Source organism: Trachurus trachurus (assembly GCF_905171665.1).
Source record: "Trachurus trachurus genome assembly, chromosome: 21".
NCBI classification, from domain to species: Eukaryota; Metazoa; Chordata; class Actinopteri; order Carangiformes; family Carangidae; genus Trachurus; species Trachurus trachurus.
In genome coordinates, this window is record NC_139899.1 from 23376719 (window position 1) to 23402935 (window position 26217).

The 26217-nt window shown below is 42.8% G+C and overlaps 1 protein-coding gene across 2 annotated transcripts; it reads left to right on the plus strand.

Moving 5' to 3' along the window:
- Positions 1–25651, plus strand: fhip1b (FHF complex subunit HOOK interacting protein 1B). 2 transcript variants are annotated; one of them, XM_083997416.1, is made up of 12 exons: positions 1–342; positions 5574–6108; positions 8816–9220; positions 9888–10118; positions 14034–14279; positions 14513–14680; positions 15585–15664; positions 16138–16307; positions 17921–19330; positions 21077–21255; positions 22295–22457; positions 23570–25651. In XM_083997416.1, the coding sequence occupies exons 2-12, from the start codon at positions 5980–5982 to the stop codon at positions 23869–23871; spliced, it is 3483 nt and encodes a 1160-aa protein (XP_083853542.1). In that variant the 5' UTR covers positions 1–342; positions 5574–5979; the 3' UTR covers positions 23872–25651. The 2 variants fall into 2 exon arrangements, with proteins under 2 accessions (XP_083853542.1, XP_083853543.1); XM_083997417.1 differs by having other exon boundaries at positions 5579–6108.
- Positions 25652–26217: the final 566 nt, after the last annotated feature.

Genomic DNA, 26217 nt, shown 5'->3' on the forward strand with positions numbered 1-26217 from the left:
GTAAGATGGCTGCTGCGGGAGAGAGAGAAGAGTGTTTGAGAAATCATCTATCTAATGGGATGTTTATCTGTCGCTAACAGGATGCACGGCAGCAGCCCGAGCGGCGCAGGAGTGGTTCATTCGTTAGCCTCCCTCCGCCTCACTGAACTCGACCTCCCGGGTCGTTGTTGCCCCGGGTTACTGCTCCTCCGCTCTCTGCTCTGACATTGTGGAATTCTTTAGCTTAGCGGCTAAGTCGTTAGCAACCGAGCGGCAGCAGCGCTAACGCACTATAGCAACGCATACAGCTAGCGGGACAGCTCCTCAAAACAACAACTGTTGAGACAAATACAAACGACTAAAGTAAGTGACTTCAGATTTGCATTGCTTTTAAATGGCATCTGTACAGTAACTAATATATGGTTGACGCGTTTTAAGCTAACTATCCAACTAGCCTGCTACATCATCTCGCTGCTGTATTGAGATGCATTGATTGTTGTTTTTCGGTGGCAGCCAACCTTTAAGCCGCTTCACCCCGCCGGGCTAATAATAATATAAGGATCTGGTGCAGGGCTAGGGCTGATGATGCCAGATCAGATGCACACAGCCCAAATGCTAATGGGATAACGTGAAGTAACTAACTATAACCGGACCAATTTAAAGGCAAGGTCGTGCTATTTGATGGTTGCTCTTAAAGGAGCTAACTATAGGTACAGGAGGGCTAACGGGACACTTGACCCAAAACACTGCAGAGATTGATGCCCGATCTGGCATCATACTGTCTGTGTGATCGGTGGTTTTACTAAATTAATGAAGTGTCTTTTTTTTTCCTGAGGTGCATTGAAAGTTTGCTGTTAACTCCTTGAAATGCTCCAAAGCACTCACCATTACATTGCACCGTTTATACATTATGCACAGTTTCTTCTAATTTTAGTAACGTTATTTTATCTCATAACATATTGATGTATGTAGTGTGTATATTTGTTGTTACTTTTCTTATCTCTGTTATAACATATCTCTAAGTCTAACTCTAATCTGTTATCTGACTACACCAAAAATAGATTAGATGAGTTATCTAGGATTAGTTGCAAACGACTGAAGTTGCATTCATTGCAATTAGATGTAGGCCTACACAGTACTGAAATAGATCATGTTATCATGGATGTATAAATCAACGCATTATAAGAACCGCTTGAGCATCCACCTAATTTTTGTCTTTGTAGCACAGAACATCCAAAACTTTCAAGTTTAGAAAATCAACAAGTGCCTGGTGGTCACACTCATTTCTGATCATTTTGTAGTTTAAATGTCTTAATCCAATGTCAATTTACTACTGGCTTCAGCTGTATCAGCCTTACAGCACTGTTACCAAGCTTGAGCATATATTTTGGTGCTCATAAAATGTTGCTTTTTTTTCATAAATGTTTATGTGGTTATCTGATTGAATGTAATCAGTTTTTTTTAACAAACGAAATTCTTAAAGATGTACTTGTTCCTGCTTGTCGATTGTGATTATTTGCTGGTTTCTTTCTCTCAGTTATGAGATATTTGGCTTTTGTTGTGTTGTTCAGACAAATATGCAGTTTATTACCAGTTTGATTTTTATTCGACTGATTGGGAAAATGAGCTGTTGATGAATTGAAAATGATCATTGGTTGCAGTCCCGTACTGTAATAAATGTAGGCACAGTTCTTGCACAGCCACTCCTAAGACAAATGTAAACATAGATCCATTTTGCAAGTTGACTCTAAATATAAACAAGAAGAAAGTTTTGAGATTAGACCTGAAACTCACAGATAACCCACAAGCTGAGCACTGTGTCCTGTTCTTGTGTTTGTTATATCCTGTTTTTGCCACTTAAAAGCGGTTGTAAAGCAACAACTACCTTTCTGAAGGTGGGTTGAGAGGCTGGCTGTCATGGTGAGGAATAGTGGTTACAGAGAGGAAGTATTTGTTGGTACACTAGATGAGTACGGTGTGTATAAGACCTGCTTTACCGCAGCGATTTTGAAAAGATACGACGCGGGTGTCTGTTTCAGCTCGCGTCTGTCGGAGCCGAACAGATTTCAGTCCCACTGGTCCTACATCATGTCTCTGCTCTGAAAGCTCACTGTGCCTCTGTCCCTGCAAACACAGATGTGAACAGTCAGTGTGGTTCAGCATTGAAAACACATAATGACAGATGTGTAAATGTGAGGAATGTGACCCAAAGCGCTTCTTCACAACACACATGGACAATTGCTGCTACAAAGCAGGTGTGGTTGTCAGTTGTGAACGTTGAACTAGGGGAATCGCAGAAAACTTTGGAAAGGAGCTTTTCTCCACCTTCCAGTCTTCCAGTCTGCCTCTGAACATCTGAGAGAGTGGATCTCGGCCTGTAGACTTTGCGCTCTGAGATTATAGCAGTCAAGACGAGCTGTGTTATGCTGTGTTTGATCAGTAATCTTTGACAAACTCGCAGGCAGCCTCCCTTTAGAGGAATCTGTTGCTGAACTTTGAACTCATTTTATGGGTGTTTTTTTATGATTCAGTGTGAGTGTGTGACCTGAAAATAAAACACATTTTGAATGTTGAAATGTGGCGTGGCGGCTCACATGAGCTGGAAATGCTGAGGCAGAGCGGCTGACGTGCGTTTTAAGGTAATTTCATTTCTGGTGAATCATAACAGCAGGCTGTATTTTCAGCGAGCTTATTTACAGGGTCATTTTGCTGTAGATGTCTCAGTCTTGACTCTGTGGATCCAGTTTCTCTCTGCTTTCATGTCTTGCTATAGATGTGTTTCATGTTTCAAAGCAAAAAGACAGAATTTTTCCAGAATAACTAATGATAATCATTACCTTTGACCCAACCCGGCCACTTGTAAATCACCATAAATGTGGAAGTTAGATTTGACTCGTGCTATTTGTGATACTGATACAGCCGCTGTGTGAGAAATTGAAAGAACAAAAGCATGTTGTTGTCTTATTGATTTAGGGAAGTTGTGTATAATTTGACGCATCACAAAACGTTTGTAAACTACTCTGACATTTACTTATCTAGGCTACACGTCCATTTTAACACCTAGACACTGACCTGACAAACCTTTTGAACCTGGCTGGACTCACCAGAGGGAGACCTGTGACTGATCTTTTATTAAAACACCCAGGAGATGAAAGTCAACAGTTTCACAGAGAGATAGATGTCGAGCTCCATTTTAAGCTGTGCCTTTTGACATTAACTTTAAAGTTTCAACTCATTTCACTGAAACACGTTTTTTCTCCTGCAGGAAAAATAACAGTGATAATGTGGTAATGTGGTTTCTCTTACAAATACACCACTGAAAATCAATGTTTTTCGAGTATGAAATAGGCTTGAAAATGTGGTTCTGAAGAGTTTACAGCCCTCTTTTTCATGGAGGACGACAACAAACCCAGAGTCACAGCAGAAAAAGTCATAAAAAAGAGAAAAACTCCTGCAGAATAATCCACCTCTTCGCTGTTGATCCATCTGTTCAGTTGTTTTTTGAATTATCCCAACAATAACTCAGTAAATACACGACTTGTGTGTCAGATATTTCTGTAGCTGTGAGGATGTGATTGTCGAGTGTTTGTCTGATAAGAAAATGTTCTTATCCCACTTTTTAAATTGTGTATTATTAACAGGTTAAGCGCGTCTCTTTGTTAAATGAATTATGAGAGCAGTAAAATAAGGACGGAGGGACTTTAATTATGAGAAGTTGAATGTAGAGGATCGGTGCATCATCATGATTGTTTGGGTCTGTACAGGTGTCTCTTCGACAGTTATAGACGTGCACGTTGAATTTGCATCTCTTCTCTGTGGAAATGTTTCATGCTGAAGTTGTCTCAGATAAAAAGAATGACACATGCCCGCACTTCCATATCAGTTTACCTTACTTTGGCTGCTCCTTCTTTTATCTTAACTTTACTGCAATATTATGCAAAACCTACAGAGAACAAACTTTACATACAACTTTGCTATGACTAGAGTAGATTTGCACATATTCTCAAATGAAAACTATGTGTTGAATGGGGAGATCAGGCTGTGTTTTTATTTGATGTTAGTGTTTGTTTGCTTAAAGTTTCCTGCACATAAAGTCTCCTAATTCTTGCCCCAACTTTGCTTATTTCTAGGCCAGTTCAGTAAAAATAGACTTATGTTCAAATTCTCATTCAAATATTGGATTTTCTTGTGGTGGGACAGCTCAAGCAGTTGACATGATTAAAGCAGATATCAGTGGAATGTTTTTGTTAATATAAGTCCTAAATAGTCCTATTTTCCGTCAGCAATCACTTACATGAAGTATTTCAGCCTAAACACGAGTCTCTCCGTCACTCTGCTCTGCTGTAACCCGAGGAGAAAATTTTCCTTGTGGGATACAAGTGTTATCCAATGAGGAGAGAGAACGGCATGAAGGGCTGTGTGTGCAGCCAAGGGATGCGCGTGAATGTGGTGACGTAGCACGAGGACCAATTGATGCCTGACAAGGGCGGGGGCTGCTAACTCATGGTGCGTTCAAAGAAACTCGTACTTTGTGTTTTTCCTTCCTGTGAAGTCATACCAGTTCGATCTGGTACGAGTTCACGGGTCGGAAGTTACGAGTGGCCGTTATAGGGAACTTTCACAGACAACAGGATGGTAAAAACACGAGCTACGGGTTACCTGGAACGCTACCAAGTCGTAGTTGTGACTTGAAGCTGTAACTTACGGTTTCAAAAGCCTGCCTTGAACGCAGCATTAGCCGAAACGGCCGTGAAGCTGATATCTGCTTTAACATGATGACTCTTCACACATTTCATGTTTTTTATGATAAGCCTTTAATGATGAATCTGTCATTAATGTAATGAATAAAGCAACAACAGTGCATCCCTAATAGACAGTGACTTCCATGCTAAGCAGGAGGTGGACTGGCTGTAGGTGGACTGAATGGTTTCCTTGGAAACAACATACTGTAGAGGATGACTTATGTTTGTACATGGAAAACTCTTCTGCACAAATGAATGGGTGTTTTTAGTGGAGTATGAGGCCAAGACGGTATAAACAGCATAATAAGCAACTATCACTTTAATGTATCCGGGCCGGCTGTACAGTGTATGAGGCGGCATGCTCACTGGAAATAATGGATTTCAGTTTATTCAATGTGATGACTTTTTTTTTTTAAGATATTTATTGCACTGGACTACTCTGGATGTTTCCAACTGGTTATTTTTATTTTGAATTTTTAACCAAACTTCAAACTAAAACACACATTCACAATTTATAATGATGTTTGTAAAGTTGCATACCGGTACTCGAGATTCTGATTCTGGTTTAGTATTAAAACGTCATGTGATGATGATAATGGCCACTTTAATTAACTTCAGTTTCTCTGGTCCAGCCACTGGGATCAATTAGGGCTCAGTGTCTTGCTGAGTCACAGCCCATTCCCTCTACATGGAGCAGACTTGACATACACAGTGTAACCACCCTGGTTATAGTGGCTGCTCATTACATTGTCAGAGCCCAGGCAAAAAGGAACGGCAGCGATGTAGACAACAAAAAACACAGTTATTTTGAAGTTCACATGTTGATGTGTGTGTTTTTGTTTGTTTACCCAGCACAGCGCCCGTCCCGACTGGCTATGGAGTGGTGTTGGCTTCAGACTGGATGACAGGGTCTACAGGGAGGACAGGGTCACACAGTCTCTGAAGCAGCAACTGGGCTTTCCCTAGATGTACACTGACTGGCAGTGACAGCCCATTCGGCCGACCTCCTTCACCTCCTCCTGTCTGTTTGGATACACTTCCCCTCCCCTCCACCCCCCCCCTCCCTCTCCTCTCCTCTCCTCTCCCCGTCTCATTCTCCTTCCCACATCATCCTTTAATTTTCTTTCCCTCGTCCCTCCTTCTCTTTTTCTTTCTGTTTTTACTCTGACCTTTTTTTTTTTTTTTTACTGGAGCTCCCTCTACCCCACATTTTGGGCTCCTTGTGACTTTTGACCACCTGCCTCCCACTGGGTCCAGTATGAGCTGGCTGAGCAGGTTGAACCCTCGGGGCCCCGGGAGTCGGTCGGGCCGGAGCACTGCCCCCTCCAGCCCCTGCACCGCTGACCCGGAAACCTGCCTCATGGTGTTTGAGAACCACTGGAGACAGGTGAGCTCGATACATGCGTGACGATTTTAATTTACAATCTGGATATTAGTTTGGCTGAATAACATTTTGTTGTTTGAGTCAAGGCATATATCTGATACCTTTTCTTATCATAAAGTGATGAGGCCACCAGAAAGGTTTTTTTTTTTTACAACCCCCAAGTTGAATAATATCATCCTAAGCATTTATCTTAAAGTGCTCACTGCAGTAGAAAATGAGTGAAGTGAAAGAAGTGCTGTGGATTATCATATCATGAATCACATGAAGCCAATTCAGATACTTTTAAATCCTTTGTGCCCAAATGCAGCAGTTTGAGTCAAAATTGCACTATTTTCTTTCAGAACTCAGTCACCCACCTACATTATATATACTTAAAGAGTCAGCACTGTCACACTCTGAGGATACTAATATAGATATCCACTGTGAATAGACACTGAAATCCTACAACATTATAACTCCAGACCAAGAAATTGGCAGAAATCCTCACATTTTCAAAGCTTTTTTTCCCCTTTATTATCAAACTGATAATCAATTTTATTATATTTCAAATGAATCAACTTTTACTGTATGTGGTTTCAGCATTAAATATGTTCATACGCCTACGCTGTCAAAGATATTTACTTTAGATGAGAAGATATTTGCATTGTTTGTTCTCTTTGTCTTGTATGTTGATGAGCGCAAAAATAAAAATTAGATGATCACTTTTTGTTAATCATGAAGTGGAGGGATCAGTGAGAAGTTTAAGGCTCTATTAGATCCTGTTCAAACCTGGCTTTAACATGCATGTTGGTGACGTATTTGAGATGTGATTACTCGGAGCACATTTGGAGGTGGTCCTGTCTACGCTGAAGGACCACTTACTCAGACTGATGTCTTCTGTCGCGGTCTAATTTGTCCTGCCACTGTTTCACATTGAACCGAAAATATTTTTTACACTTCTCACAGTGTTTCCCGGACATTGATTTACGAGTGGCGGTCAGCCAAAATATCAACAGAGACGGCCTCATATTGATTCTCGATTGTTTTTGTTTTTTTGTTTTTACTCTTTCAAATGGCTTAAACTGTATTTTATTGCACAGCTGAGCACTGAGCATTGATTCACTCAGCTCCACCTTGGCCCACTCCCACTCTTAACTACCATTAAAAGTCAGTCAGAGTCAGACTGGCTAAAAACAACACTGAATCTGGTCTGCGAACGGAAACTCATGTATCGTGTTTATGTGCACGCAGAAGGGAAACAAGATGTGATCACAGGTGGTCACTCACGAGAGAGACGCACATGGAGGAGGGATTGTGATGCCAGGTGTGAGCTGACGTAGTCTGAGCCGTCCGCTTGTGATCGGATCACCTGAGCTGCATATTAATGCCACGTCTGAACAGGGCTTAGTGAATGATTATCTGTGCAGACACCAAGTGTGAAAGTGCACACATTCAGCTGGCTGTGTCAGTGCTGATGAGAGTAGTTAGTTGGTCGACTGAATGTTTATAGGTTGCAGAGCATAGCCACTGCCAGACTGCTGAATACCAGAGTGTCTTGACGTATGGAAACTTTGAATTGTTTCAAGTCTACGTAGTTAAAACCTGTTCAAGAGGAAGTTTTGTCACATCAGACAAGATGATAGCCTGCTCCTATATGTAGGTGCAGGATTCCTGGTGCTGTATGTAGCATACATTTCTTATGTGGAGAACAACAGGAGCATGTTTTTTATTCTTGTTAAGAAAAAGGGTAGAGGTGTTGAGGTGCATGTCTTGTAAATGTAAATGCGTTTGAGAAAAGATAATGTTTGTTTTGTGGGAAAGCGTGTGAGCACAAACATGTATGCATCAGGCCCACATACACCCAAACGCTCCTAATGTCACACACAAGCTGCTGAAGCACAAACACGTACGTCTGTTCAGAGATCTGCAGATTCATTGTGGCTCTGTAATCAGGCTGACTTGTTAACCTCATTATAACACTGTGGCATGTCAGTTTGTTCCTTCTTTTTCACACCACTGTTACACAACTCTGTTACTTTCTATCTTAAATTGCAGTAATGACCTTGCACTGCATGTGTTGTATCTGCCAGTCCACCTCAGAGTTTAGCAAATTACATGAAAGTATTTTGTAAAAATCTTGAGTTCAAGTATATAATGTATTTTATATGATAAGAAAATACAGCAAACAAAAAGGGGGTGAATATTTTCAGATCTGACAACTGGCCTTTTTCATGTAAAACATTTTGACTTGTAATGGCAGGACAAGTACACGTGTTCCTCCTCATGATGCTACTGGAGCTCTTTAAGTGTCTGTGTTGTTTCCACGTTGGCTCTGCCCCAAATCATTTCCTTGTTCCCTCGCTCACTCACTCACCCACCACTCCCTGTATTGATTTCTGAGCACAGCCGCTGTGGCAGCGAGCTACAGACAAACACCAGGACCTTGACTAAGGAAGCTGAATGTCATTCAGCCGTCATTAATTTTATTATTAACACCTGTGATTTTCCTACTGTGAGGTGTCTGCTGTGAAGGAGACCTGTAGGACAAATGAAACAACGCCCTTGAAAGACCAGATTGATGACATCATAAAGGCTTAAAGCCTGTTTAAACTCAGTTGAAATACAAAGAAACGACTGTTCCAGGCCGCTCGTCTGTTAGTTTTTAAGCCCTGATCAAAGGACAGGAGTTAAAGAGTTAAATATTACACTGACTCACTGCTCTTCTACTCAGGTCTCTTGGGTGTTGGAGCAGCACGAGCCCTCGTCCTCCAGCGATGACCTAACAGCAGTGAGGAACCACACAGACCAGATGTTGTGTCTGCTGGCGGAGGAGAGGCCCGCCGACAGCTCGGACGGCGGCGCCCCCGTGCCGCCCATGGGCCCCATACTGGAGATGGTGGTCACCGAGAATATCCTGGAGCGCCTGGTGCAGTGGCACCTCCGCCGCGGCCTGGACCCGGACAGCCAGGGGGCGCTGCTCAAGCTGTTCGAGATGCTCATCGGCCAATCCCAGCAGCCCCTGCTGCAGCACACGGCCGTTCTCCACCCGCTGCTGAGGCTGCTGGGAGCCTGCGCTGACCCAGAACTGGGTTGTCCTTCAGCTCTGGAGAACAGCCTGGTGCTGCTGCTCAACCAGGTACACTCACCTCAAATTCATACACCTCTCCTGTCTGTGTGTCTATAATCCCTTGCACTCTTTATTCACACTACACAACATTACAGTTTTTTTTAATAGGCAAGGTAAAGTTATTTGTATAGCACAATTCATACACCAGCCAATTCAACGTGCTTTACAGAGGCATAGAAATACATTAAAATCAAAAACAGAGAAAAACATTTAAAGAGGAACTAAGCAGGATTTTTTACCTCAACTATGCTACATTTTTACCTTAATTAAACAGCTTTAGAGTAATTGTGATGGTTAAATGACTTGTTACAGGGAGAATGGAGGCTCTCTGCCTTCCACGTAGCATCTCTTGGATCTCGTCTCTGCAGCACCACGGCATAAATGCGGCCTGTAACCCATAATCTCTTGTTGACAGATAAGACTACACAAATATGATGTCGTAACATCGTATAACGTTATCCAACGGTCCATGCACATTGCTGGGAGGGGGATTAGCAAAGACTTGCATAGTTCCCCTTTAAAAGAAAAAGAAAGAAATAAGACAAAGGCAAAAATAGCAATTAGAAAGATTCAAATGATTCAAATGATATATTGAATTCAGGTAAAAAGCTGTAGCAAATAATACTGAACGCTGCTTCGCTTTGTTTCATACTGGGACTCTTCACTACCCCACCAGGTGTGTGTGACCATGGCCCGGCAGCCGGTGGTCCTAGAGATGTTGTTCCGGGCAGCGCCGGCCCAGCAGGGCTCCACCAACCTCCTCATCTTCTCCCTCCTCGTGCCGTTCATCCACCGGGACGGAGCCATTGGACAGCAGGCGCGAGACGCCCTGCTGCTGGTCATGGCGGCCTCGGCCAGCCACGAGGCCGTGGCCCGCTACATCGCCGAGAACTCCTACTTCTGCCCGGTGAGTGATGCTGCTGTTGTTAATAACTCACAACTCCAACGAAAAGCAAAAAAAGGTCAGATCACTTGGGTTTGGAGGTTTATTAACATCACTCATCATCGCTCACTGTACGGTTACAGCAGGTAAATCATCCTGAGCTTCTGTCAAAAGTTGGAAATATCCAACCTTGTTCTTTTCTTTGATGCTGTGATGGTTTTATTCCACACTTTCCGTTACCCGACTTGACTCGTAATTCACTTATTCCTCTTCCTATGCAATACTTAGCATGTATTATCCAACTGAAATCTATTATTTATCGTCAAATTTGGCTGTCACTGAAAACGGCCATTAGTTTGATATACACATGAAAACTACCAAGTCTTAACTGATGTGATATTCGAGGACAGCTCATAATGTGGACCCTGGCTCCTTTTCAACACTGCTTTTAAGAAAGCGTGTGTGTGTGTGTGCGTGTGTGCGTGTGTGCTGTCTCACTCTGATGCATCAGTGATGGTGTGTGATTATGGAAGAGGAAGGAGATGACTATGCACTCTGACAGACCGTTCATCCCTATCTACATCCTATCAGCCCCGTCTCAACTTAAGAGGCTTCCTGTAAACATAACCGCCAAGAAATAACCACCTCAGCCGACATCACGACAACATTTATAACGTTAAAGACAAACACATTTAAAAATCTTCTATTTCATATAGACCCCCAGTCTAAAATCTTTAACCGTGATCATTTAAACATCAATTAAAAGCTGAACTTGAGCTTTTTCTTTAAGCTGAAATCTTTTTTATTTCATATTTTCACAAAGTTTGTAGACTGAACCAGGCTCGGTATAATAAACCCAGTGTATAGCTTGGTCTACACCTTGGTCCTTTCCTCATTAACAGACCAGAATATAATCCCTCCATCAGTACCTAGCTCTGACACAAAACAAAACTGTAAACCAATATTACGTCAAAATGTAATAGCACAACATGCTGTCTGCAGAAAAATCAACCCCTGAAAGTCAACTTCTGGTTTTACAGCTGTTTACACAGCAGAATGTGACTTTTGTCAGACTGACCATCAGGAACAATGGAAGATGTCTTGGTGGGCCGCCCCGCCCGCCACATCAGTGGGCCTGTCTGAAAATCAGAAATACCAGCAACTGAAAATGAGATAATATGTTTACTGCATCATGTCAGCACAACAATAAAAGCCCTGTTTGAAAAAAAGGAAAAAAAAGAAAAGCATTTCTCTACTGAAACGTCAGATTTCCTCTAATTTGAAACAGATACAGGAAGTGTTGGGTTTGTATTAATGTGTACTGTAGGTCAATACTTATAACAGGACACAGCATATCAAAATGAGGCTTTGTACTAATATACCAGCATGAACACTAATGCATATCAAACAGAGGGAGTTAATGTTGTCTCATGCAGTTGAGGTAAAGGTATTCATATGAGGAAATACAGGGGTAACTGTTGTGAATCAGCTGCAAACGCCCCCAGTGACAAACTGTTTGCTCCACATCATCGGTGAAAGAGCTGTGGGAACAGTTCATCACTGGGTCGACTGATCAATGGTGTCACTTCATCGCTCGCTCAACTCAGTCATGGATATTTGCAGATGTAGGCGTCGGCTGTGCCAAAAAAGCACGGGGGCATTTGGAAACTGGGAGCAGTGAGCTGTTTGTCTGTGTTGGTGTAGTTCCCTGCAGCCGCCACTAGATGTAAATAAAGATCCATGTTTACTTATAACTTTTAAACGCTTTTTATTTACCAAATAGGGTTGCACCTACCTACTCGCTGGACTTCATTGATCTTGACCGGTGATAACTGCCTGAATCTGGTCACAAAGGACAGACGCTACATTATGCGAGTGGACAGCGTTGCGTGACGTAACTGTGGTTTAATGCAGTGGTCAGGACTCTTCCTCCTCGGCATGTTCACTGTAGTGCTAAAGAGCCAGCTCGGCTATTTTCTGCTCGTCCTACTTCCAGCAGCTTCAGTCTGACCCACTTACTGTCTGGAAGGACCAGTGGAGGTGGCGTCAAGGACCAAGTACACATTCTCGCAGATTCTCATCAGCCTGTTTGGCAATTTTTCCATGTAGTGATAAAATCCTAAGACGGCTGCAACAACCTCTCTGACTGTGTGGTCATGTAAGCAGAGATCATCCCAATCATGCTCTCATTTCTCCCACCCTGCAATTACTAATGTTTTAAATGTTTAAAAAAATAATAATTTTAGAGCTGAAGTGGTTACTGGAGTAATTTGAATAATTCAATTACAAAAAATGATCAAGGCATTTTTTCCTGAACCGTAGCTTCGTTTAATTAATTACACTCGCAATATACAGCATACACCACTTGTGTTTAACGTGGACTTTTATTACTGACACACGCCGACGTCAGAGTTCGGTGGAGCGATCTGAGAAAAGACAGAAAATAACGTATCACATTCTTGACATTTGCCCAAGAAAACGATATAAAACGCTGCTGCGTTCGGTTTTATTTTTTTTATTTATTAGTTTATTTGAGATGGGACTCCACATATTCATGAACATACAAAAACAATTATTTGATGTAAATATGCCTTAGCTAGAAAGCTAGTTTCCATCCGTGGTCCCATGGTACACAAACAAATAAAATTACATTCAGACATTTAAAACGATAGATAATAACCTACATAGGGTGTTACCGGTTAATTATGGTAGTCTTTTTTGTTGGAGTAATTTGGCCTAACACACACAAGAACATACACTCTCTTTTTATACAGGCACACCCCCCCTTCTCACATGCACACTTACTCACTCTCTCACACACACACCATTGATGGCACCAAAATACTGTAGATATCAAAATGTCAGGTGGTTAATAAGAGTAGAGATTGGAGTTTAAGATGCACAAATATTACACAGTTATTATATTTAGTAAGCATATCAGTACATCACAATTATTGATTTTTCATTTGCAAATGATTCTATTAATCAATAAAATAATAGATAGAATAATCGATTACAAAAATGATGGATAGCTGCAGCCCTTATTTACATGTTTTCAGAGAAGGCAGCAGGACTGGTCTGGGTTTTATAGACGGTACCAGTCAAAAGTTTGGACACGTTTCCCATTCAATTTTTACTGCTATTGTTGGAACCAGTTGCAGTTGATTGGGCAAACAAAAATGTAAAGAAACAAACAAATACAGTCTTATATAAAGAAAAGAAATATTTGACAGAAAGTTCCTTTAACAGAAGTAAAGAGCTGGAAGTTGCTGTCACCTTCGATATCTAACGAGTTGTGTCAGAAAAACACACAAAACAAACAGTGATAATGATGATCAGTCATAACCTCTTCAAGGCCAGGACAGCATTGTTAGACCAACAGTCCCTCTACTGGATGAGTTCATTAAACAGAGGACTGCCAGTGGCCCAGGCAGCGGGGCCACCACTAGAGGGGACTGTGATGTAGTGTTATAGCTGCAGCACACTGGCTCAAACTGTGCAGCGACCACAGGGAAGTAAATATTGGATCAGCTCGCCACTTGAAAAAAGGGAGTGTGTCCTACATATCCCACTGTCAAGACACAGGTCAAACAAAATCAGACCAGATCACTTCACTGTTTACTTCTCACTCGACATGTATAATGTGTCATGTCTTTCCTACATTTGTCTTTGTATATGGATCATTGTTATTTGCCATGGAACTACAGCATGTTTACCTCTACTTATTCATTCTGATGTTCATTTTTATGATCAAATAAACAAAGAAAATAAAGAAAAACTTAGTCTATTATTTCAATTGATGCTGGTTCATTTTCTGTCTATCTACTAAATTGATTCATCATGTGACAATTTCAGATCTGTTTGTTATTTAGTTGGTTTTTTTCCCAGCTTAAAAAACATCAAGAATTTTAATAAACATTTTCCTCTGTCTCTCCTCAGGTGTTGGCGACGGGCCTCAGCGCTCTCTACTCGTCTCTGCCGAGGAAGATCGAGGTCCGGGGAGACGACTGGCACGCCCTGCGGAGGGAGGACTGGATGAGCGTGTCCTCACTCGTGTTGTTCATGAACTCGCTGGAGTTCTGCAACGCCGTGGTGCAAGTGGCCCACCCGCTGGTCCGCTCCCAGCTCCTGGACTACCTCCACAACGGCTTCCTCGTACCCGTCATGGGCCCCGCTCTGCACAAGGTAGGAAGGAGGGAGGGAGCGGTCCGGAGAAGCACAAACCTCTTTACGACCCTCTAACTAAAACAGAACGAGGTGGATCAACAAACTCTGTCCCAGATGACCTCACATCCACATGATGAGTTAGTTTGAGGGAGTTGTCTCACTGCCTCGATTTAATCATAGACTTGATATTATTCATACGACAGCTGCCCTTGGCTTTGATACATATTTCTGTGTGTGTGTATGTGTTGTAGTCATCGGTGGATGAGATGATCGCCAGCACCGCCTACCTGGACCTGTTCCTGCGTAGTGTGACAGAGACTTCCCTCCTCAAAACCTTCCTGCGCTTCATCCTGCTGCATCGCCACGACAACGACACCATCCTGGACACGCTGCTCACGCGCATCAGCAGCAATTCAAGGGTTGGTGTACACTAACATGCATAGTGTGTGTCTATGTCTCCTCACATGAACCCAGTGGTGTGGGGGTGGTGAGTGGGCCGCGAGCAGGAATTGATTGAGAACGACTGCAGCAAAAAAAACAGACTGATTTGTTTTTCCAGAACAAACACGCAGAGTAAACGTCATCAAACGTGCTGCATCTATTGACAGTTGCACAGTTTGTGGCTGGTAAAGCAAATATGTCTGAAACGTGTTTACATAATCTTCACTTTCATACACTCTGATCCCCCTCAAAATAAACACATTCTGGTCTCTAGGACACCACCGAGATGTTTAACAGAAACAGGAACTTCATCGTGTCATGTTGCTCGTTTCTATCTTAGAGAAGGGGGAGTTTAAAAAATCTCCCGACAGTCACTGCTTTTCACAAATGATCATCCTTCTTTCAAAGCACAACAATAGACAACAATAGAAACAAAGCTTCAGGCCTTTTTTTGTAGTATTGGCCATTATTTTGCTGAAAACACAGGGGCCTCACATGTCCTCGAATGTTGTTTTTTGACAACTTGAGAATGTGTCACATTTTTAGAAATGTGTTTAACTGAGAACAATTGGTCTGTCAGAAATCCAACATTTTGCTTATGTGTTAAAATGTTCTGAACGCACCACAAACTTGTGAACTAGCTTTTGGATTAACAGCAGTTTGACAGAGATGAAAATGCTTCATGACAAGCACGACTACACTGAAACCAAGAAATATCATGAGATATAAGTTACCGTAATTCATCGTTTGTATGTAGTTTAGATATATAAAAAAAAAAAACACTGATGTGATTGGACGACATGTGTCTTCATCTCCAGGACTGATTCTCAGTTGGCTTTTAATCATACACACTGTATGTGAATAACAATGTTTGCGTTGCAGCTCTGCATGGTGTCGTTGAGCCTCTTCAGGACTCTGCTCTCCCTGCACTGTGAAGACATCATGCTGCAGCTCATTCTCAGGTAAAACTGAGAATCTATTTCCCACTCATGTATTTTCAATTTTCATTTTATTTAATTGGTACAACACAGGATGGGTCATCTGTTTTTTAGTTTTACAATCTGGTTTATTTAAATTGAAAAATCTGTGAAAGACATTTTTAAAGGAATTTAGTGAACATCCATGGACGACTTTGCCTTTGTGAGTTTGTATTCAGGACAAAAACAGCTCATCCAGCTGAGTGTCACTTTGAGTTTCTTAATATTTCAGTATTTTATTTTTGCAATATTTCACCATCAGGATAATTTACAGTCTTAACACCATGGTTTGTAACTGCAGTGTGTCTGTGTGGCCTGTCATCAAATACATATCATTGGAAATATGGCGTTGCAAATGATTGATCACACAAGCATCACTATGTTTAGGTTTTACAGCCTCAGTTGAGACTGACGGTGTAATTGTAAGTTAAGTGGTTTATGTGTGTGTTTGCTCTCAGGTATCTACTGCCCTGTACCCATGTAATGCTGAGTCAGCGTCGTGCCATCAGGGAGACGGACATATATGGAAAGTCAGCAGACAAGTTCCTGTCTCTGATCCCTGAGTGCTGCAGGCTGAGCGCAGCGCCCTCTGCTGACCGCGACGAGGACAATGCATTCTGGGGCAAAGGTGAGCAGCCAACCCAATGATTGTAAACATGAAGTGAACAGTTTCAGCACTCATAAGATGAGCTTTTATTTTTTTAATTCACTGTGTGGAAATATGTTTTTTTTAAGTAATTAAAGCAGAAGTGAGTGATATATTTGTGTTAATATAAGTCTTAAATAGTTATATCTTCCGACAGCAATCACTTACATAGAGTGTTTGGACTGAAACACGGGTCTCTCAGTCCCTCTGCTCTGCTCTGAGCCGAAGAGAAAACATTTATCGTATCCTACAGTTTTTATCCAATGAGGAGAGAGAACGGCATGCAGGGCTGTGTGTGCAGCCAAGGAACGCCGTGAATGTGGTGACGTAGCGACGAGGACTGTTATGGTGCGTTCAAGGAAACTCGTATTTTTCCGACCGTGAAGTGGTACCAGTTCGATCTGGTACGAGTTCACCGGTCGGAAGTTACGAGTGGCCGTTATAGTGACTTTCACCGGTAAAACAGGTCGGAAAAACACGAGTGGGTTGCCTGGAACGCTACAAAGTCGTAAGTTGTGACTTGAAGCTGTAATTTACGATTTCAAAAGCCTGCCTGGAACGCAGCATTAGCGAAAACGACCGGATCACTCACTTCTGCTTTAACTCTTTGTTCATCTTTTGGTTAACTTGTCGGGTTTTTGGGTTTTTTTTTCTGTGTTGTGCTGTTAACGCAGGAAGTGCAATTAAAGGTTGCTATTGCTGTTGTTTTACAGTACACTACAGTCACCCTTGGGGTGTTGAGAGGAAGCCAGCAGCTGTGTTTGAGCTTTACATTGACAGTGTTTTGTGTTTTGTGCTACTATATCAGACGCTGTTTCTGTATACACACTGTATGTGTAATTGTGTAGCTGAGGACAGTGAATGATCTGATGTAAATGAGCTGCTTTATCATCTTGCAGCTCATGTAGATGAGGCGGCTGCCTGTTAAACAACAATGTGTTATTTTGTTTTTTACAGCGCATTTGGTGTCATTATTATGTTATGTGAATTTCTGCGCCCACTTGAGATATTTCAAGAATTTAATGAATTGATAGTTTTATTACTGTCATTCCACTGTCACTGTGCTCTGTAGAAAGGTAGAAACATTTCTGCTCATAATTATGAAGGCAAACTTTAATAAAAGTCAAAGGAAGGTACACTGAAGAAGACTGTCATAACATTTGCACCTCGCCACCTGTTATATTAAAGCTACCTAAAAGACACTTTGCGCATGCTGGCCCTTTAACTTCTTTCAAACTTTAATAAAAGGTCAGTTTTTTTGCCTTGTTAAGTCAGTGAATGTAACATGGTGTTAACTTACTAAGGAGAAGTTAACAGCCTTTGTTACTTTCACAGCAAAGGCTACACTACACATCCACATCCGGTCAGCAGGGTTAATAGAGTCTTTTAAATCCTCCCTAAAAACGCACATTTTCTCCCTGGCATTCGGTTGAGTTGACTCTTTTTACTTTTATTTGTTTACTTATAGTTTGTATTCTAACTTTATGTGTATCTTATGGTATTTTAATAATGGTTTTTAAAGTGCTCTATAAATAAAGTTGAGTGTTTGAAAGTTAAAGCCTGTTTTTTTTTAAATCTGTTTTATGTTCCTGCAGTGCTGAACAGTCCCAGCACGGAGTCTCCGGCCCCGCCCAGACCCAGCACTCCCTCCCGCTTAGCCTTCTTCATGCGCCAGCAGAGCGGCGGAGGGGGATCAGGAGGAGGCGGCCCCCCCACCCCCACCAGCATGGAGCCCCAGCAGTCGGGCCCCGCCAGCCCTCACCCCATGTCCCCCGACAGCCCGATGCACCAGCAGCAGACGCACGGCGAGTGTCTGGAGTGGGACTCGGGCTACCTGGAGTACCTCAAGGACGCTCGGCGGGGCGTCGAGCTCTGCTCCTGGGCCTGCCGCGACTGGTCGGCGCCCTACGACGGCGAAAACCCCTCCCCAAACACGGCCCCACCTCCCCCGCCTCCCCCTACCTCCAACCCCTCCATGACTATGTTCCCCGAGCACTTCTCCTTGCAGCAGGGAGGAGGAGGAGGAGGAGGAGGAGGCACTAACACTCCTCCCAGCCAGCAGCGGGCGGCCATCGTCGCTGCCGCGCGGTCCGAGTGGAGCAGCTCGGAGCGGGACAGCGGCGAGTGGGACATCACCATCGGCAAGAACAGCTGCATCAGCCTCACGCCGCGCTCCAAGAAACGCAGCCTGCAGAGAGAGGAGCTGCTACCCAAACCCGTACCCCCTCTGGTCCCGTCCTCCTCGTCCTCGGCCGCCCCTCTGTCGACGTCCCACGCTGCCTTGTCCACAGCGCCGCACATTCCCACCTCCGCCATCACTGTTAGCTACCAGGCCATGTACAACGGGACAATGGGACAGGGGGACGGCTGCTCGGACAGTCGGGACAGGGGGATGGAGGTAAAGAAAGTCAAGAGAGACTTGGGGGAGCAGCAGTATTTGGATGAAAACGCAAATCAGAACGGATCGCTCGTCACGCGCCCCTCCCAAAGCTGCACCGCGCTGCCACAGTCCATTTTTAGCAACAGCGACATCAGTGATGCAAAATCTCTCTGCACGAACCAGAGCTCCATCCCCCAGCCGATGTCCGACACCAAACTGCTGACCAGCGACACCTCAAACCCGCACACGGCATCCTCAGAGCTTCCAGAAGCCGGCCCGGCGCAGCAGCAGCAGCAGTCCGTGGAGAGTCTGATCGAGGAGCTGCTGGAGCAGGCGCCGGGAGACCCCCAGCTCTCCGGAGACTCCAACGGTCAGGGCATCAGCATCGAGGCCTTCACGCAGGAGCTGAGGGAGCTGGAGGACCGCGTGAAGGAGCGGACCAGAGCGGCCTGTCAGCTGGAGGAGACGTCCAGAGAGTCGCTGAGCGCTGAGCGGCAGCGGGAGGAGGAGCAGCAGCAGCTGGAGGCCAAGCTGACAGGAGACACTAAAGCAGCAGAGGGGTCGGTGGTGGGCGTCTGTAGTCCCGCCAGACCGCTGAACCAGCCCGCCTCTCAGCCATACACAGGTAAGAGAGACTCCCACTGGTTAATTCATGTCTAGACTTTTCATTTGCCAAGCTACACTTTTATTTCACTGGCAGTAGCTTTGCTGTTAGTGCCAGCTTGTCCAGATGGAGGTCATCATGATCTGTGCTGTTTTACCAATTTTCTTAGGTGTGTGTGTGTGCGCTCATGTCTCTCTTTGCCTGGTACTCTGCATTTTGAAGGATAATTCATTCATACCGGTAATTATTAGAATGTGATAGTGGTGGCTAGAATAAATCTCTTTTTTAAAAACTGAATCAAAAATGCTCCAAAAACTGAAATCTTCTCCCACACAAACACTAGACTTTAATCCTCACCTAAGAAGATTTTTGTTTTTTGTTATTAAACTTTCAATTTGAAGAAGAAGAAAAAAAAAAACAGGTTAATCATGTTACTCTTAATTTTGTATAAATCATCATGTTCAAACAGGATAAGGAGACTAAAATAAGAAAGAAAGAAAGAAAGAAAGAAAGAAAAATTCATCTTCATCATTACAAAAGCACCTACATTCTCTATCGCAGTACTCCTATACAGGTATACTTATATCTGAACTGGTAGGCAATTTAAGGATTCGAAAAATTACAAATAATAATGATAACTAAAAAATGAATAAATAAAAATGATAAATATATAGCAGTAGATCAAAATGAACAATAGCAGCTGTAATATATGTAAATTTGCCTGCCCCATATGCACCTTCCCCTATCCATGAGTTTTCCTGCAAACAGTATCTTATAATCAAACATCAACACGATAAATAGTAAAGGAAATTTGAGCATACATGTATTACTTATTAATAATAGTGTAATTGCTGAAACAAAGAAAGAAAACAGAACCCAATGAGTGGAATCAAGGGGTAGGAATATTTTGTCACATCAGCAGGTGACGACCTGTTAAATCTCCGGATCTGTTTGAGTTGCGGTTTATCTGGTTTTCCTGTTTGTATCATTTCATCCTCACGCCCACACTATTGTCGTGGGAAAATCTGTGTTTTCTGTTTATGAAGCACATTTGTTATTGTACTGAAATACTGTAAACTTTTTTTTGTCAGCACCGTAATAGGATTATATATAATCCACCGCACTGATCATCAGACATAAGGGCCGATCTCTCCCCACCGCTGACATAACACATCATTTATTCGTGACTAATCCCGAGTCTGACAGCATGCAAACCTGATTCAGAAACCTTTTTTTTCTCTCCAGTTTCCATTTGTGAAATTACTTTAAGCATCAGTTCAAAATGGTCTTTTCCATTTATAAAGTTTCATCATGTCAAATCACTGAAGCGGCGAGGAGCGCTGACTTAATGCAGACATTTTTCTTGCAGCAATATTCAACTCAAGGCGAAACCATTCTTCTCCTTTGTAATAACTGTCTCTGCAGGTACAGTTTCCCATTAATTCCACTGTTCATAGGGGATGGATAATTTTTTCTTTTTATGTCACTCAGCGTGGCAGCAGTGTGGAAGAATGGCGGCTGATCAAACTGTCCTGCTGTAACCTCTACGAGCCGTTAAAACACCTCTCTGTGTATTATTCACAGTTTGTCAGCCTCCACGCCACCGCAGTTATTAAAGAAAATCTGTCAAAGACGCCTCTGATTTCACCCCGACTTTTTTTTCCTTTTTTTTTTCCCACGTGCACCTCAGCTCAAAGATGCATGCTGTATCTTTCCATCCGCTGATATACTCATCTCCCTTTCTTTCTTTTTTTTTTTTTTACACAGGTCCGTTCATGGTGGTTCTGTTTGCCAAGCTGGAGAACATGCTCCAGAACTCCCTGTACGTCAACATCCTGCTCACGGGCATCGTGGCTCAGTTGGCCTGCTATCCTCAGCCCCTCCTACGCTCCTTCCTGCTCAACACCAACATGGTCTTCCAGCCAAGTGTCAAGTCACTGATCCAGGTACAGTACAGCCTGTAACACCTGGTGTGTGTGCGATGAAGCCTGATATGCCCTCCCTCTTGTCTGGGCCTTCTTCCCTTTTTGAACATCATTTCACAACCAGGTACAAATCTTGTATAGAGCACGGTGTCTGTATTTGCTCTCGTGATGACAGTGTTCAGTTTCCTGCTTTTAATGCTTTGTCCATTTCCAGCCCACCTCACTTCTGTGCTCGATGCTGTTCCAAAAACCATCAGGCCCACAGCGCAATTTGCATATAGAGTTTTTTTTATTTCTTTTCCCTCCATATTCTTTTTCTGCCCATATTCGAAGATACTGTGAATGGATACCTAATGCTGGAATGCAAAGTAAAACATTAAGCACCTCAGCTTTGACATGGGTGACTCATTCACATAGTGAAAACACTCTTCACAGAGGTAAATGCTTTCAATTCAAACGCCCTCGTGGCCTTTTCTCTCACGATCCCTCCTTACAACACGCCGTAGAGTGGAATGAATACTGCACCTTCTGTCAGTCTTTGCTCTTTATGCCAGAATCTGTCAGGTCAGAAAATACATTTGAAATAGTTTACAAAATTAAAGAGGAACTAAGCAGGATTTCTCCCATGGCTATGCTACTGTTTTTACCTTTATTAAAAAGCTCCGGAGTAATTGTGATTGTTAACTACGAGACTTGTGACTTGTTATGAGTGACAACGTGACAACGGAGGCTCTCTGTCTTCACCTGGTGTCTCACGGTTGAAAACCAACCTTGCATCAGTACAGTACCTGGCCGCCGCCCCGGTGTCCCAGCTCTCGTCTCTGCACACCGCAACACAAACGCGCCGTAATCTTTTGTTCATGACGGTTAATACTACACAAACACACGCGCCGTAACATCGTTTATGTTATGTAACGTTTTCCACCGCTCTATTTGTTGATTTTTCGCCGGCTTCGTTGTAAACAGATGCACATGGGCGAGAGGAGCGTAACCAAAACAGCGGAAAAGCGAGCGGACTTGCATAGTTCCCCTTTAAAAACGTCTCTCTGCTTCTCCCCAGGTTCTAGGTTCTGTGAAGAACCGCATCGAGGCGTTTGCAGCCTCCCATGAGGACTTCCCTGCCATGCTGAAGAAAGCCCAGCAGTACCTGGTGGCCCGGGGCAAAGTGGACTGGAGCGACTCGCCTGCAGCTGTACCCACCCTGCGACGCTCCGATTCACTGGGTGAGTTGAACCCGGAGGAGTTGCACTCTCCTCTCTCTCTCTCACATGGTTGTATGTGGATGTGTGGGCGTCGTCGTCTGCTGCTGATGAAGATGAGGACGGGTCACGGCTCAGATCAGTTTTCCTCAAGTGTCTGAACAAAACAAAAAACAAACCTCTTAACATTTTCAATAGGGATTCAGTTAATTAGCCAAATCTGAAACTGTGAGTTCGTAAGTCAGTGTTTGTATTTACGCTGCAAAAAAGTCAACTCTTCTGCTAATTAGTCTGAAATATTTCCCTTCAACTAATGAAGGCACATTTATTTTTTACATCTTTACACAACCCAGATGTAGGAGTAGTTTCAAAGTGCTTCACACACAATTTAACTTTAAAGAGGACTAAAAGCAGAACAATTGATGACAAATACCTTTTAAAATCCACCATGGGACGCTTTGACTGAGCTGACTTTGCTCCAGGTGTTTTAGACTAAATTATACATGATTTGAAAGCTCTGAGTCTGAGCGATTCTATCTGTGCAGAGCATTTCAGGATCCTCATATCACTGCAACAGCTGCTGGTGCAGAACTGGATCAGACTATGTGGTTCTGCCTTTTAAGTGTTCTCGCACAAACTGTCCCGCTGCAGGGCTTTTCTTTGCTTTTTATAACCCCAGAAGATGGACACAAACTTAGATCTTCTACCATGTTTGTGCTTCTGTTACTTTGGTTCAGTGTCTCTGAGTTGAAGAACTGCAACTTTTTTTTATTTTGGAGAATTATCTTTAGGCTTTTTTTTAGACACAAAATGGGTTTTTTAAATGGAAGATTTTAAATGCAGAAAGTCAAAAGTGCTTTGTATTAATTTGGATTTACTGTAAATGTGTACAATTTCAGAGGTCAGGCTGATAACAAAATATGTAACAAAAATAAGTAAAAGTAATAAATCAGAAAAGCCGTCTGCAAGCACAGTTATATTTTCAACACAGAAACTTTAAGGAATTTGTACAGTCAATACTTTTGTGAAATCAATTTCCTTATTTTGTTGTTGATGGTGAAATTCCTCTGTTATTTTTAAAGGTTTACTCCGAGACCAAGAAAATAACCCCTAAACCCGATGTTTTGTTCCTCCAGTGAAGAGTCGTAAGCCGTCTCTGGGAGACCTGATCCTCCGTCACACCAACAGTCCCACCCGGGCTCGTCACGCCGCTCAGCTGGCCCTCGCACACGTACGGGACGGCGGCCAATCACTGCACAGCGCTCTGTTCCGGGGCAGCGCGGGCGGAGGGCTGGAGAAACAAGCCGAGGCGCTGCGGGTGAAGAACGCCGTCTACTGTGCCGTCATCTTCTGCGAGTTCCTCAAGGAGCTGGCCGCCCTGGCCCAAGAGCACGCCGTCAGTCTGCCCTTCCCTCAGAGCCAGGAGGCGGAGGAATAGACGGTAACACACCAGACTCCTCAGATCTAGCTCTTTAGCCTCCATTTGTTTTTTTGTTTAGGCTGTAAAAAAAGAGTCGTGTAGGATTCTTCCATCGCCAGAAGACAGACTGGAGCACTGAGACTTTTCTGTCACTGAAGTGGGTCGAGAGGAAAACAGTGGCATTTTTTTTTTTTAAATCAAAAATCATTATAGGATACCTATAGGACTGGAAGAATTTCCCTCATCTGTAAAACTTATATGATATTGTGCATATCATGTATTATATTTACATTCTATACACAGAATCTCATCAGATGCTTGAGATTTGGGAGCTTGTATATACATGTACCATGTCATGGTATAATGTGACACAGTAAAGCCACAGATTTAAGAAATAGGTGCACACATCGGTGCTAGTCGTTACTCTTTTACGTTGGGAGGGTGCGTTCCGGCGTCACAGAGAAGGAGTACGAGAAAGTTTTATCCTCAACAAAATGATACACACCAAAAAAAATGTTGGCAGGAAAATGAAATAGAAAATGATCCAATCAGATTTCTGTTTGACAACCTCATCTTTGTCCAGTAGAGGGGAAAAAAACCTCTCAGAAAACCAACTCCCAGTAACATTCAAGCACCTCAACGGGCGATTTAGTTTCTTCAAAAGGCTCCACAAAGAAAAGTCATCAACGACCGACAGATAACTGGAAGAGGTGAGGTGATGCCACTTTGTCTCCTGTGAATCACCACGACCTCCGCTAATGTACTGGAAATCTTTGGGAAATTAATGCCATTTCCTTATTTTTTTTTAAGTATTGTTTTTGTTGTTTTGTTTTTTGCATTTGCACCACTTTCTAGACATATCAGCAACACATGGGAGCAGGTGTGTCAGTGGTTGTGTATCTGTGTGTGTGTGTGTGTGAGTGAGTGAGTATGTTGTAAAAAGAAACGACTCCTTTCTAAAAGGCAACGTCAGCTCTTCAGGCCGGTGTCTGTGAAGCCAGTCATTCGCCTGTTGCCATTAAAGAGAAAAAACAAAAAAAAGAGGCTGCGGGATTGAAAAGGCAGCGCTGTTTTACAATTCATGACTTTTAGTTTGTCATTTTAGTCTTTTTCAAAAGACCTGAGAGTCTGTGAGGGGGAAAAAAAGGTGAGAAGGGAAGGAATTGTTTTTTCTTTCTTTTTTTTTCTTTTTCTAAGGGAGCGTTGTCATGATTTCCATTTTACTTTGAACTGACAGCTGAAGAGAAAAAAAAAGTCCTTGTGAGGCATTTACTGACTTTTCTTTAAACTGATCTTCGTGTGAGTGTGTGAGCTGAGATGAAGCTTGTAAGAAGAGATTTGTATTTCAGTTTTTACATGGGTTTTGTTAGCTTCAAAACAAAAAAACAAAACAACGTAGTGTCTTCTGGGTGGGACAGGCCAAACTGAACATCCAAACCGTTCATCTTCGAACTTAACATGCTGCTATTTCTTCTTCTTTTTTTTTTAAACACCCATTTCTATTAGTGTAATAGCTACTATCTCTTCATTATTATCAGTAGGTACCAAGTATTAAATGTGTATGTGAGGATGCAGCGAAAGTCAGTGCCAGTGTTGTGATCGGCGATTAATTTATTATTATTTTTTTAAATTTTGACCGAGGTTGAATGAGATTGCAGTCACAGTGTTAAAAAAAAGCTTTTGCCAAGACATAAAAAAAAGTATCTTCTTTGATTGTTGAGTGACCTTGTGAGGTTTGGGTTTGTTGCGTGTTGGTTGATATTTTTTTATAAGATGGTGATGCTTTATTTTACACTTTTTTTTTTTTTTTAAAAAGAAAGGTTTTCCAGCTGTTTTCCAGCAAAACAACTAGAAAACGATGAAAAGAAGCTGTAAAGTGAAGCGTCACCGGTATGAGTGCAGTGTGAGCTCCATCGATGACCCAGCTTTTTGCACATACTAGCCATTCTCTCTCAACTGCCATCCTGCAAAGTCTTAACCTCTCATTTCATCTTTCACCACAAGTTGAAGCCTCTTCGACTTGTCAAAGCCATATCTGCCGCCGCCGCCGCTGTCGTCGTCCTGTTTGTAAATGCACTTCACCACTGCTCTAACTCACTTTTCTACCGAAATTTCTAGACACCTTTTGTAACACCCCACGGTTTGTTTTTTAAGAGTAACCATAAGTACGAGTATCTGCATGCTAGTTAAGGTCAGGTTTCTAATTAAACGATAATTAAATAGCGTAGGTTTGGTTTGTGCTTTCGATTAGCCTCCATGCTGTAGGTTTCAGTGGGTTTTCTTTCAGTGAGTCATCCCCCGGTGCCTGCAGAGATCAGCAGCGACAACACGGACATGTTTCACGCTGAATGTTTGCTCTCGGCT